The sequence below is a fragment of the Schistocerca piceifrons genome, chromosome 3, assembly GCF_021461385.2.
Source record: "Schistocerca piceifrons isolate TAMUIC-IGC-003096 chromosome 3, iqSchPice1.1, whole genome shotgun sequence".
Classification (NCBI taxonomy): domain Eukaryota; kingdom Metazoa; phylum Arthropoda; class Insecta; order Orthoptera; family Acrididae; genus Schistocerca; species Schistocerca piceifrons.
The window spans coordinates 531,782,967-531,803,524 of record NC_060140.1 but is presented as its reverse complement, the minus strand read 5'-3'; the positions used below and the strand labels follow the sequence as shown (position 1 = coordinate 531,803,524).

The 20,558-nt window shown below is 45.1% G+C and overlaps 1 protein-coding gene across 3 annotated transcripts in view; it reads right to left on the bottom strand.

The window, feature by feature from the left end:
• The window catches only part of LOC124787785 (Ca(2+)/calmodulin-responsive adenylate cyclase), a 355,797-nt gene that overhangs the window by 320,827 nt on the left and 14,412 nt on the right, over window positions 1-20,558 (bottom strand). For 2 of the 3 annotated variants that reach the window (XM_047254686.1, XM_047254685.1), the window contains exon 1: window positions 7,692-7,804. In XM_047254686.1, the coding sequence (XP_047110642.1) occupies window positions 7,692-7,748 (57 nt within the window). In that variant the 5' untranslated portion in view covers window positions 7,749-7,804. Of the gene's footprint in view, window positions 1-7,691; window positions 7,898-20,558 lie in introns of those variants that run through there. The other variant, XM_047254687.1, reaches the window with a different exon arrangement.

Below are 20,558 nucleotides of genomic sequence, written 5' to 3'. Positions count from 1 at the left end.
GCTTGTTCACATGGCCGCGCCATGGTATCGAAGCCCGACCTTAGAGCAGCCAAAATAAAATGGTGCAGCTGTTTGATAAAGTGGAGCATCGCTCGGCAATCAGTTTTTGACAGCAGCGAAATATTGCAGTTGCTTCAGGAGGATCCAGACATTTAAAGAAGCCATCTAGATTGGCCTGACACAGCTGCAACATTTCCGCTGCTGTCGAAAACGAATTGCCGCACGATGCTTCACTTTATCAAACGACTGCGCCATTTTATTTTGGCTGCTCTAGGGTCGGGCTACGACAGTGCAGCGCAGCAATGTGAACAAGCACAATTACTGCAGGCATTTACCTGCATACGAAAAGTAAATAAGATGCGTGATTTTACATTTCCAGATAATGATTAAAACTATTTGTCGTAGCTCATTTGGATTTTTTTTTAACGAATAATCCGTACATCCGTGAAAAGTGATGGAAATACTCGGTGACACGGTGGGTCAGGTAGGTGGAGAACGAGAATTTGACACCCCGTCCCCGAGAGGTAAGTGTGAGAAATGGTGCCGGTCAAATGGTAAGAGCTGGAGAGTGGGTTGTACCCAGAGCTGTTGTTCGTAATCAATATACACGTATTGTTGGTGCAAACGTTAGCCTTGCTCTGCATCTTCCACCAGCGTTATACGACGACAACTGGCTCTAGCGCACGGTAAAATAGCACTAAAAGGGGTCGGACCTTCCAACTGGAGGAGCGCACTTAGCCACTGGTCGACGAGTGTGCGCCTGTGGCTGATGCCCAGGTAGAACTAACGTGGTGGTAGCGGTAGCTCAGTCAAGGCCCACTGCATCGATGTCACTGAGCTTCAGTGTCCGCACAGTTATCCGTACGTCGAACTCTATAGTTCGTAGACTCATACAAGACTGCAGAGTTCAGTTGGCCGGACCTGCCCACCGTCGAGTTCACTTTCTGTCAGGCTCATCAGGCTATGCTTGGTCATACCCAGGTTCCCTCAGTTCTTAGCCTTCACTCCCAACAAACGCATTACAACTCGTCTTGGTATCTCACCACATTTGACGAGCAACTGCCAACAACGCTTGAGCTTTACCTGTATCCTGGAAACGCCTGTTGCCCTAGGAACGGTACCAAATACCAGTTACATCAATTTTACAGGTAATTACTATGCATTCCGCCAAGGGGCTACTTCGTGTGCCCCAGAAGTGAATCTGAATACTGGTTTTTACCATTCAGGGTCCGCGCCCTACAAAGACTGCCCCAGCAGTTACCACGTTGGAGGGAAGCAAGTGTGGCCTTCCTGAACTTACTTTCCAATATTATTATGGCATTCTGGTTTCGGTCCGCAACGCTAAACGGTTGTGGTTACGAGAGCAGATGTTCCCTACTACTGTCCGCGCCTAGGATATGTGCAAGACATTACTGTGCTTATACGCAATCATTTCACACTAATAACTGGTCCGCCCCCGGTAGCTGAGTGGTCAGCGCGACGGACTGTCAATCCTAAGGGCCCGGGTTCGATTCCCGGCTGGGTGTTGTGTTGCCCTAATCATCATCATCATTTCATCCCCATCGACGCGTAAGTCGCCGAAGTGGCGTCAAATCGAAAGACTTGCACCAGGCGAGCGGTCTACCCGACGGGAGGCCCTCGTCACACGCCATTATTGTTATTAAACTAATAACTATTTTTAATATTACTTCTGTATAATTAAGTCGTGGTAGATGAAGAAGAATAACTTGTGACTAAATTTCGAGGTGGTCGGTTAAGAGCTCTGGAAGTTGTGTCTTTTCGGTAGTTTTTTGTGACCGGTGAGAAAGTGAAATACAAGGTTTAAAGTTGGTACGAATACATAATCTAATGAAAAAACTCTGTCAATAGATTTTCTCTTCCGTGTATACAATCTGAAATGAATAAATTCAGTAAAATCTAGCGATATGCAGAGCTTGTTAAAATCCGTATAGATTAACTACCTTTTATTTGAACTGAGAACTCTCGAATTTCAGTATATTGTACAGACAAGAAGTTAACGATGTCCTGTGGCTTTTGACATTTTAGCCACAATCCACACCTGGACAGACCTCTCAGATAAAGCAGGAATTCGCACCGTGTCTTTAAAAGAATTCTGTTTGTTTTATCTTGTTAAGTACGGTGATACTTTTAACAGGGGTTCTTTCAGGAAAAGACCCCCGGTCAGCAAAAAATTATCTGAGGACTGGAACATCCCAAATGGGAATGCAAGTATCAATTCTAATGATCAGAAGGGGTATGACTCAGAGGCACCTGTGGTCACGAGCTGGTCAGAGCAGGGTGATTTAAATCCTGTCGGCACCAATGCGCGAAATCCACATCTGTGGACCGCCAGAAAAGGAGTCGTGAGTGCTACTTGCCATTGTCTCCAGGTCTCTCCACGGTCTGCCTCACGCGTGTTATACTTCGATAAATTTTCGAATTTTCTTGTGTGGAGATTCCATGCTAGGGCGAAAAAGAAACGTTACGCCCTCCTTGCTGTTGTCTTCTATAAAACAGTCTGTGTTAAATATTGCGTAGCGAGTGCAATGTTTTTTATGTGACGAACTGAATTAGACTATGAAATTTGACTGATGATGTCCAATTAGGGTGAGAAATATTAATGACTGAACTTACGGACGGCAATTAACAGACAAGTTCCCCGAATTATATAAACAATAACGTTGGTGAGCTCTTAATGGCCACTGTTTGGAAGGTACAATTCTAATATTTCACCAACAAATCAATTACAGAGAGTACAGGACTTGATGGTAGCGAATGTGAAATCATTAATTAAAGAATTGTGAACAGGAGGCAGGCGAGCACGGAGTGTGAGTGAGCGGTCCAGTTTAGGTCCAGTGGCATCAGTCGTACCTGCGGTAACGTTTATTTATAGTGCTGAGTTTACAGAGTTATAAATGTCTTCAAGGTCGCAGTCAGCGGCCGGTCGTAATCGCGGATGCCCTGCCAGCGAGATGTGATGTCGGGGCGCAGGCCAGTGAGCCATGCCTGTGTGCTGTCTCAGCGGCAGCAGGGGGAAAGAACACGTCACCTGCGCAGATGTTTGGCGACAAAGTGCGGCTCCCACTTCAGTGCTCTCGTAGACAGCCTGTAGTGTGTTCAGGTGGAGACTGCCACCTGGGGTCAAGACTAGGCCCTGGATATCCAAGGGTGCATCAGATACTCAAGTCGGCCAGGCTTGTGCGAAAGCGCCACGCCTGGTTGGTGTGCAGATGACAGCTTGCGGATCATCCGCGATGATCCTTAGTGCTGGAGGGTTGGCCGCCTATCAGTTTTCTCATCCGCGACGTTCCAGTATACAGTAGCAGCAGACCACTACAGTGGTCTGCATCAGGTTGCTGCGTCTCAGTGTTGAAGTCAGCAAGCAGGTAGAAGGCAGACTATTATCCATCATCCTGTCGTAGTTTAATTCTAGTTGTAGAGACACGGGCAGAAAAACAGCATGACTGAATGTGTCTTTCAGCTCCGAAATCATTTTTTTTTTTTTATGGACTGATTCTGTGCCCACAACGTGATGGCTCTAGGTATAGGAGTGCATTTGCCAACGTTTAACGGTCCCGCCAGCGCTCCTTGCTTCACTGTTGTAACTTAGTAATTATTCTAGGTAATCGGGCTCATATCTTTCTGCCTGTGTTTGACTCTGCAGTGGCGCTTTGGCGCTGAAGCTATGTAGTATAATTGCACGGAGCCTTGTTACGTAGTACTGCGACGTTTAAGCTTCTACCTTTTCGCTCTGAGGGCATGTGGAAAAGCTCGCCTCATGCCCTGAGGTCTGTTACATCGGTGTTACACACTGTTGACATTCCAGCTGGTACACCGGCCCAGAGCTACCGTTCGACGTTCTGAACTCGCACTGGTACAACTTTTTAAAATATTTAAACACGTACAGTAAAATTATTCTGCTGTGTGGCACTGCTATGAATTATTACCACAAAACCGCTGATGCGGAGAAGTTGCAGTTTTTACGTAAGATACGTGAAAGGCGCATACGTCAGATGTGGAGTGGTGTATTCAGGGTTGTCCCCTGCGACTTTCGGCCACCATACTTACGTGTCTGCTTCGTAGGCTAGGTATGGCCCCAGCCTCACCTAGAAGGTTGCTTGTAGTTACAATAGCTAAGGTACATGTACAGTGAAGCCGCCACAGCGTTCGGGGGCCCTGCCTCGCCACTTCGTGGCTTCTAAGTCGCAGCACATAGTGCTGCAGTCGCAATCACTAATTTACGTCCGCGCCGTCACGTGAAACTGCGCGTATATCCTTCCGTAGGCGAGTACTTACGTCGGGGCTCCGCCCAGGGAGAGCCACATACGTCCCAAGCTCGGAGAAACAAAAAGCCGCTTTGAGTCTCCTCTACGGAACCCGCCTGCTGATACCGCTCCCACTGCCCGCCAAGGTGCCGTGCCGCCCTTGTCAGACGCTGTGCTTGCACCAGTGTTCTTTGTGACTGCCACCCGAGGCCATCGTCCCATGCCACCGTGTCGTTACTAGTACACTGCCTATGAGCTTTCATCTTCGTTGGAATGCGTCGTTAATATTCCCTGCTCCTCAAGACACAACTGTTCTCAAGTTGAGTTGTCATTCCTTTCTCAGAAATTGTATTTTGTTTGGTTCTTGTAATAAACAACTGTTATTTTAAAGAGTGCATTTCACTAAATCCAGACACAACACTCACTCAGCAAAGGATATGACAGTAATAAGTCCCAAGGGACAATATTTCTTCCAGGTGTCACGTACGTCTACATTCTGCTCTGCAAGCCACCCATCTCTGGTAGCAGTAACTGATTCCCCCCACCCCAAACCTATCCTGTTCCACTCGCGAATGGCGCGTCGGAAGAATGGCTGTCGATAAGCCTCTGTATTAGCTCTAATATCTATAACTATCTCGTTCTGGTTATTTCGCGCGATGTGTGTGGGAGGAAGTAATATGTTGTCACACACTGCCCGGAAAGAGCTTTCTCGAAATTTCGAAGGTAAATCCCTCCATGATGCACAACGCTTCTCTTGAAACTTTTGCCACTGAAGTTTGGTGAGCATCTCTGTAACGCTCCCGCGTCGATTAAACGATCCCATGACGAAACGCTCCACTCTTCGTTGGATCTTCTCTTTATCGTCCTACCTGCTACGGATCCCATTTTGAAGAGCAATACTCAAGAATCGGCCAAGAAACAGCCTTTTAAGCCACTTTACATTTCCTTAACATTCTTCCTATGAATCTCAGTCTGCCTTCTCCTAATGGCTCTGAGCACTATGGGACTCAACTGCTGAGGTCATTAGTCCCCTAGAACTTAGAACTAGTTAAACCTAACTAACCTAAGGACATCACAAACATCCATGCCCGAGGCAGGATTCGAACCTGCGACCGTAGCGGTCTTGCGGTTCCAGACTGCAGCGCCTTTAACCGCACGGCCACTTCGGCCGGCCGCCTTCTCCTACCCCTACTATTTATTTTATGTGGTGATTCCACTTAAAGCCGCTCTGAGTAGCAACTCCCGTTTCCAGAAATTGTCATCAATAGAGTAGTTGTACAGTAGTGGATTTCTTTTCATTTGTATATTTATTTATATTCAGTGTCAACTTCCAGAACCTGCACCATCCATAAACCCTCTGCAGTTCATTCTGCAAATCGATACTGTCTTTTGGCGTTGCTACTTTCTTATAAATAGCCGTATCATCTGCGAACAGTCTTAAAGAGCTCCCGACGCTTTCTACTAGACCACTCATATGCAATGTAGACAGTACGTTCCTGGGATACTCCGAAATTTATCTTTACCACCTGCATGGAAGTCTTGAAACCAACCGCAAATTTGGTCAGGTACTCGGTAAGTCATGTTATTTTCTGTAACCGGCAGTGCTGGACGGTGTCAAATGCCTTCATGAATTTAAGGAACACGCATCAATCTGAGCGCCGTTGTCTACAGCGCTATGCATCTCGTGGAGGAACAGAGGAAGCTGAGATTCTTCGTAATATCTCTGCTAACCGAATACATGTTTGATTTTTGTAGAGGAGATTTTCGTTCTCCAAAAAAGTCATAATTTTTCAGTAAAAAACATGTTCCATAATTCTACAGCGGATCGACGTCAACGTTAGAGGCCTATAATTAAGAGCATCCGTTCCATGGCCCTTCTTGAAAACAGTAATGACCTACGTTATTTTCTAGTCGCTACATACCCTTCATTGTTCCAGCGGTCTACGACGAATTGCTCCTAGAACAGCAGCAGGTTACTTGGCATTGTTCTGTAAAAATCCCCATGTAAACACCACACGTACTCCGATATCCTTGTAGATGCTACCTGCGTGTAGAGCACTTCTGATCTATTAAGGGGAACTTCGCAGATGGAGACTAGTATACCCGCCCTCTCACTTGTCAGGACTGGGCAGGAAAACCGGCCGCTAACCCTAAAGGAGAGGCATCCCGTGCTGGCTCAGACGTATTATCAACACTGGGTAACACCTCGTAGATGTTGCTAAGACTTAAGAAGGCAGCTGCGCGGCCCGTTCCTCTTCCGCCTTCCGCTCAGCGACAAGTGACCAACCACTGTCCACCTCTCATTCTTGAGTGAGGACGGACTGGTCAAATGGTACTCATCGGAAGACAGAGCAACAACCACATCACGAGGGGATTCCAACGACACCAAAGGTCCTCTGGTCTAGTCACCGGAGGCCTGATGTTGCCGCAGATCTGAACAGTCGCCAGAACGCTGTCGTCCTTAGCCAAAGCTGCTTGCAGCTGTTGAAGAGCGCAGACAATTCTCCTGGGTCCGCTCACTACAAGTACAATCTCTACCCATATCCTACTGTGTAAAAAATTGATATGGGATATCAGACAATACAAACAAAGCAGTCAGGAGTAACTTAGACTACTAACAGACCCTCGCAAGAGAGACAGTTTCCTGGTTGCGGCGCTATTGGGGTTGTAACGTACGCAACGTGTACATGGGAGAATAAACACTAAAATCTGCTCTACAACGTTCTCATTGTAGCCCGAGACCGCAAGCTCTTAAAACAGAAATAAAATTCTCTACAGAAAATGGATGTATCAAAATTACTTGTTACTAGAAATCGCGCTTACATAATAGCAACGGCAGGAAATAAACATGTAAACTCTTGTGCACTGAATTAATCTATACTCTGTGTACTAAAACGAGTTTTAAATGTTGTCACGTGACGCGTCACTTCTGACGGCCCTCTCATGCAAGGCTACGCGCTACGATTTACGTAGAGACAAAAACTTAACCGGTAAAATATACATGTACAGCTCACGTCTTCGCAGAAGCACGTGAAAGAAGCAGAAACTGAAATAAATTGCTGCGTATCACGCAGCTGTTACCGCAAGGTGGCGAATTATACCACATAACAGTTTTGTAAAGTAACCACGACAGACATGCAGCATCCCCGCATCACGTCTCTCTTCCGATGGAAAGAAAGATACTCGTGTCAGCACCCTGGACGAGTCAGAGCCTACGATGCTTTCACGTTACAGCAAATCACGTTCTACGGAACAACGTCCGTTGCCCTCTACTCGGATTGGGTAGTTTCCGTGCCGTCTTACAAGGGACTTGGTCGTAACTCCGAAGCGCCTCGGATACAAGTGAATCCCACAGCGCCGCGTCACCCTGTAGTTTACCTCCTACCAAACCCACACGCGGCCCTCACTGGCAAGATGAGTACTGACCTGCTGCCAGGCGAGGTTGGGGAAGAGCTCGCGGGCGAGCGCGCCGGCGACCGCCATGTGGACGGCGGGCAGCGAGACGCCGAAGAGCGCCGCCACCCAGGTGCGCAGCGGCAGCATCGCGTACGCCAGGAAGACGGCGAACACCACCTGCCACACGCCCTCCGCCGCCACGCGCCGCGTCTCCGACTTCACGCCGCCACCGCCACCTGGACAACACACAGCCGCAACACTCGTGGAACTGGTTCCGAGGCTGCATTCTTTGGAGACTTAACAGTTAACATCGGTATAGATATATTTTCGTTTCATTTACGGATTGTTGCAAGCTATGTTTTACTGCCCGTCTTCAGACGGCTGCACTTATTTCTTTTAACACAAAATTACATTGACATCTTGGATATTCGGGAATCCAGCAGGATGTTCGCGTCGTTCTCGCACGATATTTGAACAGTGTGCCTCGCTGTCTTCTTCAGGTGCTACCTGAGACTGGTGGAAATCATAGTAACAGTCATGAGACAGAGTACCGAACATCTCAGATCGAGTCTGACAAACCTCAGATGACGTCCACAACCGTTGAGGACGGCAGTCGGAACATCCGCGACTGGACGGGTCCATTGAAGCCGCGTCTGGCAGGCGCGGACCACAGACGGAACACACGGCGCAGACCGATTAGGGAACGTCCAGCTCCTTCCAGGCATAAATACTGGACTCGATCGACCCCCAGTCTCAGGTAGCACCTGAAGAAGACAGCGAGGCACGCTGTTGAAATATCGTGCGACAACGACCCGAACATTCGGCTGGATTCCCAAATATCCAAGATGTGAACAGATCCCCGGGAAAGCATCAAGAATTACATTGGTCAACATCAAGTCGTCCGCTTTTGCAGTGCGTAAGAATATATGCTTAGTTGGCGCCACTTTGTCCTCTGTATGGATGAATTCAATAATGCAAAATGGCTCCGAGCACTATGTGACTTAACTTCTGAGGTCATCAGTCCCCTAGAACTCAGAATTACTTAAACCTAACTAACCTAAGGACATCACACACATCCATGCCCGAGGCAGGATTCGAACCTACGACCGTAGCGGTCGCGCGGTTCCAGACTGTAGCGCCTAGAACCGCTCGGCCACTCCGGCCGGCAATTCAATAATGCAGAAAAATACACCAATGAACAGTAATTGGTAACATGAAATGAGTCACTTATATATACTAACAATAGATTTGTTCTAGAGAACGTCTTTTTCTCTCGTTTGCCTCCGTCTGCATTTCTGTGAGGATGTACACTTCGTAACTCAACCAAAATACTTCGGGAACGATATATTGACCGGGCAGAAATCACGTATGAGGTTTCGCAAGGCTGAATATTAGGTTCACTGTTCTCCCTTATATATGTACGATATTCCTTCTAATATACAACAGTCAGAATTAGTTGTTCTTGCAGATGACTCTACTACCGTAATCAATCCAATACATATAGAAACAAAAGGAATGGTAAACAAAGTTCTTAAAAGTATCATTGGTTTTTTGTGAATGGTCTCACCATCAATTTTAAAAAAAAGAAGTAACATTCAGTTCTGCACATGTAGGGAAACTACACCAATGTTACGCGTAACGCATGGCGAGGAAATATAAATAGGGTGGCAACATCAAAATTTTAGGTACTTCTAAAACATATTAGTTCAGCAACAACTGCAGTTCGGATAACTGCAAATCTTGGGAAAGAGACAAATCAGTAAATTGAGAAGTTTTGCATATTTTCATTCAATTATGTCATATCGAATCTTTAGGAAAGGATGTCCTCATCGCTCAGAAATCTGCTGTAATAATAATGCGGGGTACTCACCCACGAGCATCTTTTAGACGTCTAGGGCATACTGACCACTGCTTCACAGTATATTTATTTACTCATGAAGTTTGTTGTAAATAATACACTACAGTTCAAGACGGACAATGATGCTCATAATTACAAAACCAGGAGGAGAAACTGCATTAATTACTCCACATTAAGGTTGTATTTTGTACAAAAAGGAGTTCACAATGCTGCAACAAAAACTTTTGATCACTTGCCCAGTGATATAAAATGTCTGACAGATAGCAAAGTAAAATTTGCAAACAAACTGACAACTCCTACTCCTCTGTACAAGAATTCCTAACCACATCTGTATATATTTTTTTAGTTTTCTAAAAAAAGTACCTAAGAAATATTCAGAAAGTAATCATATGAGCAAATAATTTTACTATGTGGATGTAAAATACTCGTTCCACATCATTATGATCGATTGTGTAAAATGATCCATGGAATAACTAAGTAACTAACCAACTGTATCACACAAACAACTCCGGCATATAAACTCTTCATAAACATCATTTTAGTTCCAGTTTTAGAAACTTACTTAACGCTAAGGTGACAGAAGTCGTGGGACCGCGATTTGCACATATACAGAAGGCCGTAGTATCGCGTACACAAGGTTTCCAACCTCATTATGGCCGCACGACAGGAAATAACACACTTTGGACGCGGCATGTTAGTTGGAGCTGGACGCATGGGACATTCCATTTCCGAAATCGTTAGGGAATTTAATATCTCGAGATCCACAGTGTGAAAAGAGTGTCGAGAATACCAAATTTCAGACATTACCTATCTTCTTAACGACCAATATCAGCGGCGTTTGCGTAGAGTTGTCAGTGCAGACACACATGCTACACTGCGTGAAATAACCGAAGAAATCATTGTGGGACGTACGACGAAAATAGCCGCTAGGGAAGTGTGGCGAAATCTGGCGTTAATAATCTACGGCAGCAGACGACCGACGCGCGTGCCTTTGGTAACAGCACGACATCGCCTACCGCGCCTCTCCTGGGCTCGTGATCATATCGCTTCGACCCTAAACGACTGGAAAACCGTGGCCTTGTCAAATGAGTCCCGATTTCAGTTGGTAAGAGCTGATGGTAGGGATGGTGGTGGTGGTGGTGGTGGAATAATGGTGTGGGTTGTGTTTGCATGGAAGGGACTGGGTCCTCTGGTATAACTGAATCGATCATTGGCTGGAATTGTTACGTTCGGTACTCTGAGATCATTTGCATCCATTCATGAATTTCATTTTCCCAGACAACGATGGAATTTTTATGGATGACTTTGCGCCATGTCACCGGGTCAAAATTGTTTGCGATTGGTTTGAAGAACATTATGACAATTCGTGCGAGTGGTATGGCCACCCATCAAATATTTATCGGACATAATGGAGATGTCAGTTTGTACACAGAATCCTGCACTGGAAACATTTTCGCAATTATGAACGGCTATAGACGCAGCGTGGCTCAACATTTTGTACAGGGGACTTCCAGCGACTTGTTGAGTCCATGATACATCGAGTTACTGCACTATGCCGGGCAAAAGGAGGTCTGACACGACACTGGGAGGTATCCCATGACTTATCATCTCAGTGTACATTCCGTGTATTTGCTTACAATGCAAAGATAATCCGCTATGTGAAGCTACCACTAACTTCCGAGGAATCAATGAGCCTCTACTACGAGGGTTGTCCAGAAAGTAAGTTCCGATCGGTTGCGAAATGGAAACCACAGTGAAAACCAGAAACGTTTTATTTGCAACATAGTCGACCCTCCATCTTCGAGTGTTTTCGTAGTGTTGTATCAACTTTCCAATATAAGTCATAGAAAGTAGCCGCCTGTGCTTTCGGCCAGTCATCTGCACTGGTCTGCAGCTCGTTGTCTGTGGAAAAATTTTGTCTTCGTAGCCAGCAGTTCTTGTGAGCAGACATGAGACTCAGGGGGAGCCAATTATGGACTGTATTGTGGGTGATCAAACACTTCCCATCGGAAACGCTGCACGAGCGTCTTCATTGGCCCTGCAGTGTGCGGCCGAGAATTGGCATGAAGAAGGAACTGCTCGACAGTAGTGTTATGTGGGCTGCATGACACAGTCGAAATCTCAAACCAGGCCCTCATACTTGGCAGGAGACGCTATTCCCTACGCATCTTTACGTGCTCACTGTTCACTCAAAACTGAAAAGAGCGACGCGACACGATCAACGGGCATACTAAAGACACTGCCCAACACATCTGTCCAAAGCTTTACCGTATTTTCCCAGTGGCTTCCATTTCGCGACCGATCTGAACTTACTTTCTGGACAACCTTCGTATATAATAGAAGCAAAGAATATGTGCTGGCCTGCTACAAGTTAATAACAGAAAAACAATTTTCTTTTTTTTAGTACGTGGTAATTGACTGTAGATTTCTGATACAAAATGAAATGGCCGTCAGAGAGTATACTGTAACTTAAGACGTATATTTGCATATCACTGAATTACTTTTACTCTTACGCAGCCGGCCGGAGTGGCCGTGCGGCTCTAGGCGCTACATCTGGAACCGAGCGACCGCTACGGTCGCAGGTTCGAATCCTGCCTCGGGCATGGATGTGTGTGATGTCCTTAGGCTAGTTAGGTTTAATTAGTTCTAAGTTCTAGGCGACTGATGACCTCAGAAGTTGAGTCGCATAGTGCTCAGAGCCATTTGAACTCTTACGCAAGTCAGATGAGCAAATTATAGCTTCTAAAATTTCGAAGCAACATATTTACCCCACTGTGTGAATTTACAGTTAATTAACTTAAGATTCAAATCATAAGAAGGTTAATAAGCACAGATTTTTAGAGTACAGCTATCGCACATCTAAGTCGACGCTAATTAAGGACATATACGGTACAGGAGCGGACGACTCGATGCTGACGAATATAATGCCGTGTTGAAATAAGTATAGCGACCTGGAGATGAGACATGATATTATGATGCCGGTCGTGGTTGTAAAATAGAGCTTTTTGAAAAGTATTTATAGCTGCTTGCATCCATCAAGAATCACTATCTGAAAAACAGCCGCGGAGTTCTACAAGGTGCCCTATGCATAATATAACTTTATTTGATTAATGAACAAACGTTTTATTTTTTTACATGAAAATCGAATTAATTAATCAGCATTTCATTACATTAATTTATTCATGGTTGAGCTCCGTAGCTGTGGATTTGATTACATTAACAAATACAGCAATCAGTCAATTTTTGTAAAGACTTATTTATGCCAAGACGGGTCCGGGTTTTCATACATCTTCAACTGCCGTAATTCATTTATACCCTTACCAATACAATGTTTCCCGTTGCCAAATTTTCCGTGATCTTCCCCAGTATGAATTGGTTTTCCTACGAGTATCTAGTTTCATCATCATTTTCCTCAAAAAATTGAACGAATGAAGAGTACGGACTGGGTGTACAGACCACTATAAAAATACTCCTTCGACCAAGACCTGTCCGGACGCGTAGAACCTTCCAGCAGCTATGCTTCCACAGGCCTCTTAGCGTCGTATCAACATGCAAACCTCTCCGCCCTTACGGACAGCGCTATCAGCTGTTTCTCCTGATCTGCATGGGGATGTACAACTGCCCAAAAATTGCAGGCCTGATGAGAACCAAATCGCTTGCACAGGCTCGTCACGTCGCATGGATGGACAACATTGACCGCATTTGAAATCCATGGATTTTACTCCTCTCGGAAGAAGATCACAAAGTACAGCAAAGAAAAAGTGGAGAGACGGAATCCACGAGGACTTGCTGCAGGTCGCCACAGCGCATAAGTAGTCTTATAACATCACCGCGTTCCTCAGGGCCTCATCGCATGAAGTACTTATGTATCAGTACAACGTTATTGTCGACTGCATTACATGAACTACATATTTCTCTGATTAAGGCTTATGTTCAGTACTAGCTGACGTCTTTTGGCGCGGAATGCTCTCTCTCTATCTGCCATTGCTTCGCCCGGGGTATATCATATGCCTTCCCGTTACGGCGTCATCTCGAACGGTCCAACCCTTCTCAACGGTATGCCATGTACGGCGAAATCAAACACGCCTTTTCATCGGCATTGAAATTAAGTGGCTGGCAAGTGGCACGTGGTTTAAGAAGCAGTGCGCCATTTCCTTCCCTTCTTAACGCAGATGGCACGTAGCAGTCTCCATTTGTACTGGAGTAGTAGCACAAGTAAGGGGCATGTTTGTTTACCCCAACGTGGCGTCTTCATGCGACGTCGTCGTCCCAGCACAGGATTACCACGCAGGTCTTGAGTCAGTCGCTTTTGATGACAGACTTTTATCGAATTAGAGTGAAACAGCTTTAACCTCACCTAAGTAGTAAAGTCGGCAGTTAATTGCTATTTTGTCTGAATGTATGTTCATAAAAAATCGCTAAGCTGTAGTGCAGCATTCGTTATCATTCGTATGCCTGTCTAGTTCACTCGAAAAATCATCTGTTATTATCAATAGTCAAAAAACAATCCTATTTTTCTAACCGAGGAACACATCAGCAATACATCAAAAAAACAATTACATATTCCTGAACTAAGAATACCATTCGGTATCCTTGCAGATAACAGAGCTTAACTCTTTAAGCACCAGTGGTGTCTGCCTGAAACGACCATTTCTTTAAGGGCCTGTGCATTTAGCATTAAATCACTGATTCTGTTACAAGAGAGACCCATCTAGTGGTACACTGAAGTACCACGAATATAGTGCATTGCAGCAGTCACTTATAGCTTTCGAAGCAACAGTACGCATGGAGCTTTTGGTATAGGATTGTAGGAGATGGTGACAGGTGTTATTTTTATAGTGGCTACATTTTGAACATCACCGACAGGGAAAGTAGTACACCTGAAATTATTGTAATGTAGCCTTGAGTCTGCGACTTAGCTTTTATGAATGGTTTCGCAAAGAAACCACTGGGGCAGTATGTAGTTTTGATACAAAACTTATTAAATTTTAGGGTCATTTTTGCAAGATATGTTAGGCGTTATTACTTGTTTCAGGCGTTATGAGTTCATGGAGGTTTCGAGGTGTGGGATTGTGCCTAAGTAAAACGCGAATTTGCTTCAAATGTATCACATGAAATGATGGGTGGCTGAGAACTGCATGTTCCTTCGGTGCCAAAGTCAAATCATCACCTTAAAACAATTCACTGTTTACTTTCTGACAATTCCTTCTTGTATTCGTTGCTTACTATTATAATGAAGGTTAGTTTTGTGAAAAATTTTAAACTGTATTTGTTCTCATACTGTCGTGAATCCAAGGATTAAGTGCGCACTCCCTAACACCATGCTCTCAGACTTAGCACTGACTGTTAGGTAGAAATACTTCACCAGGCGATCATTCATTACATCGATGATGACTCATGAAGCGGTTTCTCTCTCCTTCGTGCGTAATTTGTTTATCTAAAGTTGACTAAAGATGATGTCCTGATTATGTCAACATACATATGTCTTTGAAAGGGTCTCCCATGCTATTTCGAGCTAAATATTAATTTGGGTATTATTTTTAACGAAAATAAGCAGTTTGGCTTGCAGATAGGGGGATAATTTCCTCTAGCTTTCACTACAGCAACCAATCAGAACCCAAGTACTACCTGTTAGCGAAATTTCCCAGCACTGCATCAAGTTTGTAGCACTCGTCGCCTTTGCCTCATTCCCCCTTGTGACGTCTGGCAGGCGACGACGTCATAAGAAACGGAACAAGAGCTTGGATGGGGAAAGAAATAGGCAGTGCCTTTTCAGAGGAATCATCCCGGTATTCGCCGGAGGTGACTTAAGGAAACTTTGGAAAACCTAAACTTGGATAGCCGTACGGAGTTTGAACCGTTGCTCTCCAGAATGCGAGTCCAATGACTCAACACTTCGCCACCTCCCTCCGCTACAAAGAATTTGTGTCGTATTCATGCATATTTCTAACAACACATAGCTACTTCAATATGTGTCTAGTTCCATTGTTGTTATACTTGACAACCATATATGGTACGAAAATGTTCAAATGTGTGTGAAATCTTATGGGACTTAACTGCTAAGGTCATCAGTCCCTAAGCTTACACACTACTTAACCTAAATTATCCTAAGGACAAACACACACACACACCCATGCCCGAGGGAGGACTCGAACCTCCGCCGGGACCAGCCGCACAGTCCATGACTGCATCGCTCTAGACCGCTCGGCTAATCCCGCGCGGCATATATGGTACATGAACCGTATTTATTCCGTACTTATCACGAGTGTCCGGACTCGCTGCTGAGTAATATTAATCTTCATTTCGTTCCCTTTCACTAAAAATGTGTTTCGGCTCAACTGCAACTACCAAGTGACCTTCGGTACAACGTTATTTTCGAGCATGGATTGCTACTTACCTATATATTGTCTAGATTGACTGACATACACCAATATCGTTGGAAACTGTAATCTGACAGTTATAACAATTACATGAAATGATAATTAAATCGAAACCCTTAGCTTCTGACAGGTGTTGTAGATATACATCAACGGAGACAGCTGCAAATGTGTGCCCCAACCGGGACTCGAACCCGGGATCTCCTGCTTACATGGCAGACGCTCTATCTATTTGAGCCACCGAGGGCACAGAGGACTTATCCCTTGCACGCTTCTCGTGAGACCCGCATTCCCAACTGTCCACAACCTACATTCGTAGTGTTCCTAACAGATATTTGCCCATTCACTCATTACTCGCGCCAGATTAAGCTGACGAGTCCCGTAAGAGTTCGGGCAAATTGCGCATTCGCACAGAAGGAGGTCAATGACTGGGTAGCCTTTCACTATATGAAGATGGTTTCTGTTCTCGAAAGAACAGATACCATTGATGACCGTGTAGCTTCTCTAGAATGAAATGATAATTAACGTGAAGCGTGCAAGGGGTAAGTCCCTGCAGTCGCACTATCCTGTTCCCTCGGTGGCTCAGATGGATAGAGCGTCTGACATGTCAGCAGGAGATACCGGGTTCGAGTCCCGGTCGGAGCACACATTTCCAGCTGTCCCCATTGATGTATATCAACAACACCTGTCGGCAGCTAAGGATTTCGATTTAATTATCATTTCATTCTAGAGAAGCTGCACGGTCATCAATGGTGTCCGTTCTTTCGAGAACATAATTACATGACAGTTCTGTAGCTGCGATGTCATATGTTTCAAAGTATAAGCACTTGTGAAATTTCATTATTCCATTCTGTCCCCGCAAACGCGAGTGTACAGTGATAAATACACATTCCGACTCATCACCGCGACTCTTACGTTCCGATACTTGTAAGCTATTCCGTACGTGTTACATGTGGAAACTAATGTTTAGTCCTATTAATGGCCACATACAATGTTATACAGATGATACACTAAGGTGACAGAAGGCATGGGATGCCTCTTAATACCCTGTCGGACATCGTTTTGTTCGGCGTAGTGCAGCAACTCAACGTGGCAAGGTCTCAGCAAGTCGTTGGAAGTCGCTGGAAGTCCGCTGCAGAAATACTGAGCCACGTTGCTTCTACAGCCGTTCATAATAATTGCGGAAGTGCTGCCGGTGCATGATTTTGTGCACAAATTCACTTCCCAACTGCGTCCTACAAATGTTCTATACGATTCATGTCGGGCAATTTGGGTGGCCAAATCATGCGCTCGAACTGTCCAGAATGTTCTTCAAATCTATCGCCAACAACTGTGGTCTGGTGACATGGTGCATTATCATCCACAAAAATTTCATCGTTGTTTGAGAATATTAAGTTCATCAATGGCTGTAAATTGTCTCCACGTAGCCTAACACAAACATTTCCAGTCAATAATCGGTTCCGTTGGACCGAAGGACCCAATCCATTCCACGTAAACACAGCCCTCAACATTATGAAGCCATTTCTCATACATCACACACTGATTTCTGCGGTTATTTAATTAACTGTTGCTTGTGTGTTAGGACTGACAACTCTACGAAAACGCCACTTCTCTCGGCTGTTAAGTGAAGGCCATCGGCCACTGCGTTGCCCATATGAGAGGTGATGCCCGAAATTTGGTATTCTCGCGCACTTTTGACACTGGATCTCGAAATACTAAATTCCCTATCGATTTCCGAAATGGAATGTTGCATGCCTCTAGCTCCAGCTATCATTTCGCGTTCAACGTCTGTTAATTCTCGTCGTGCATCCGCAAACATGTCGGAAACCTTTTAACGTGAATCACTTGAGTACAAATCACAGCTCCGCCAAGGCCCTGCCCTTTTGCACCTTGTGTACTCGATACTACCGCCATCTGTATGTGTGCATATCGCTATCCCATGCCTTTTGACACCTCCGTGTATATACGTTATTTGGTTGCGATATGTCCTTAGTAGTCTACGCCTATAGCGATCGGAGAATGCTATTAATTAGAAGGTGTTTATTTGACGTTTATCCTTTTTTTAACTTCTATTTTCGATATTTTTTCGTAAATCACAACATTCTCACATGTATTGAATTGCCCCTCTGATGTGTGTTTCCAGAGCATGTAGACCCTATGGAACATAAACTGTCGACATTTTTGCGTCTGTTGTCGTTGACAAAAACTGCTCTCTTTCTCACTGTCTAAAGAATTACGTAATCTACAAATCGCGGACTTCAACATCACCTAAATACCCCGTTGCACGGAGTTTTTACAACAAACTCTCACGACAAAGCGGAACTGGTTGCTTGTTGACTGAAATTTACTGGAGGATGTAAGCCGCCAAAGACAATAAGCAGACTCGCTGTTTCGGCAGACAGACACATCATTGTCTTCAGCTGGTGACAGCTGGACATGAATCAACGCACTGTTTATACCGCGAGCAGTGTAGCAACGGATGGCCAGCGGCGTCCACCAATCAGTCGGAAAGCCTGGCGCACGCACCGTACTGCGAGACACAGAAGTGTAGCGGGCTGCCGCTTCCCAGCGCTGTAGGCGAAACGCTCCGTAGTCTGTACTGAGAGTGGGTCTTGGCAATCCACTGCTCCTACGTTCCGACCACCTTTGTACCGGCCCAGTAGTACCCAGAGCAACTATAGAAAAAATTTTGTCACAGATGCTGTACCTTCGATGATGATGATGAAGGTAATGCCGCTGAATTATCACAGATTACAAATAAGGTGCATAAAAAAGCGGTACCTCTACCTGTGAGAGAATAGTCAACTAGTTAGGGTAAGCGATGGAGCAAACGTATAGGTGTGGCTGGCCACTCGTTCTAGGATTCGTTAGGGTCAGAGAGCCCCCCCCCGCCCACGATGAAGCCGTGAGCAGTCTACGTATCGTGTGGCATAGAGGTAGGGGACTGGCTGTCTAGTGGTGTCTGTCCAAAAGTCAGCTTTTCCACAAGAGAAAATTTGAAGTTTGCGGTTCACTGTAAATTCAAAATTATATATTTCTTATAACATGGTACTAACCTGTAAATGTAAACTTTCAATCACAATGTATAAAGCTATTGTTGGAACGTTTTTGTTGAACGGCTTGTGCAGTCTGTTATGAAACATTTTGGGTGGTATAGTCTCTCTGAACGGCTCGTGTGTGATTCGCCAACGTTGATGCCCATCATATTTTCGAACCTTTTTTGACTGTGGCACTGCGGCAGTCACATCCATATTTTTACAATATTTAACACTCACGCCACATTATTTTAGTCTTGTACAAGACAAAGCTAATAATATGAATGTATCCCACGACAGAACACGGAACACACAAGCGAACGACGTTATCACGCGGTGATAGCACACCCCACTGCCATGACTACTGGGATGTATCCACTTGACAGTAAGGCACTCGGCAGTTTCTTTCAGTGTAATACTGTTCAGCGCACTCTGTGAGGGAACTGTTTAGCTACGACCGACGCCACTTGTTGGACACAAATATCTGTCTCTCTGGTAATGATAATGTTGTCAGTCTATTTTTCAACGTTCATGACTTACACCGCTCAGCAACCAACCAGCCGAGATGCCGATGGATTAACGAACATTTTGTAATTACTTTAAAAGGTGAAGTTCGCTCAACTGCAATCCAAGCCCTCCAAAAATTAATGATACGAAATTTATAGAATCAAACGCAGAAGTAGTAAGTGAAATAATCTCAGTCACCCAAGTGCGCAGGCACATATGAATCGTTAAGCCTTTACAGATGGCGGCACAATCGAGTCACGTGCTCAAGCACGTGTGCAAAGCCTCTACGTGACGTAAGGCAGTAGTTATCAGTGAGACACACTTGTTTCAAGTGGCATTGTTTGGAAACGTAAGGACGTGATAGAGTGACAAGAAGGGGCAATCGTGTTTGGCTGTGCCCATGACCATCTGTGTGAAGTTCTCGATTTGTTGGTGTTTTGCGGCGCACTGTTCAACGTGTCTAAAGCAGTGGTGTAACACAGGTAGATACGAAACACTAGAGAATTGTGATCGAAAAAAAAAAAAAAACCCTCACCGAGAGGGACCGGAGACGCGTTTTACGGACTGTGAATGGTTCAAATGGCTCTGAGCACTATGCGACTCAACTGCTGTGGTCATAAGTCCCCTAGAACTTAGAACTACTTAAACCTAACTAACCTAAGGACATCACACACATCCATGCCCGAGGCAAGATTCGAACCTGCGACCGTAGCGGTCGTGCGGTTCCAGACTGTAACGCCTTTAACCGCTCGGCCACGACTGTGAATGAAAATAGCTTCCAAACCTGACATGAATGAAGATCCATCGAAACATGTTAGCAAGAAAACATTGCGAGGGGTATTGCAGCAACGAAAATTTGGAGTCGGTCACCCTGCAAGAAGCCATTACTCACGCAGGCACATAAAGACAACAGCAAAGTTAATGAGGCTGGAAGAATATAAGACCAGTTTTCTGAACACTCCCCCACTCTATTAGACGGCCAGCAGATCACCTGACGTGAACTCCGTAAAAAAAATATCTGTGGGACATGTTGGAACAGCGGGTAAAAACCGGACAGTATCCTCGCAATTTGGTGGAATTGGGCGATCAAATCCTTAGCGAGTAGCTTAAGCTGAATGCG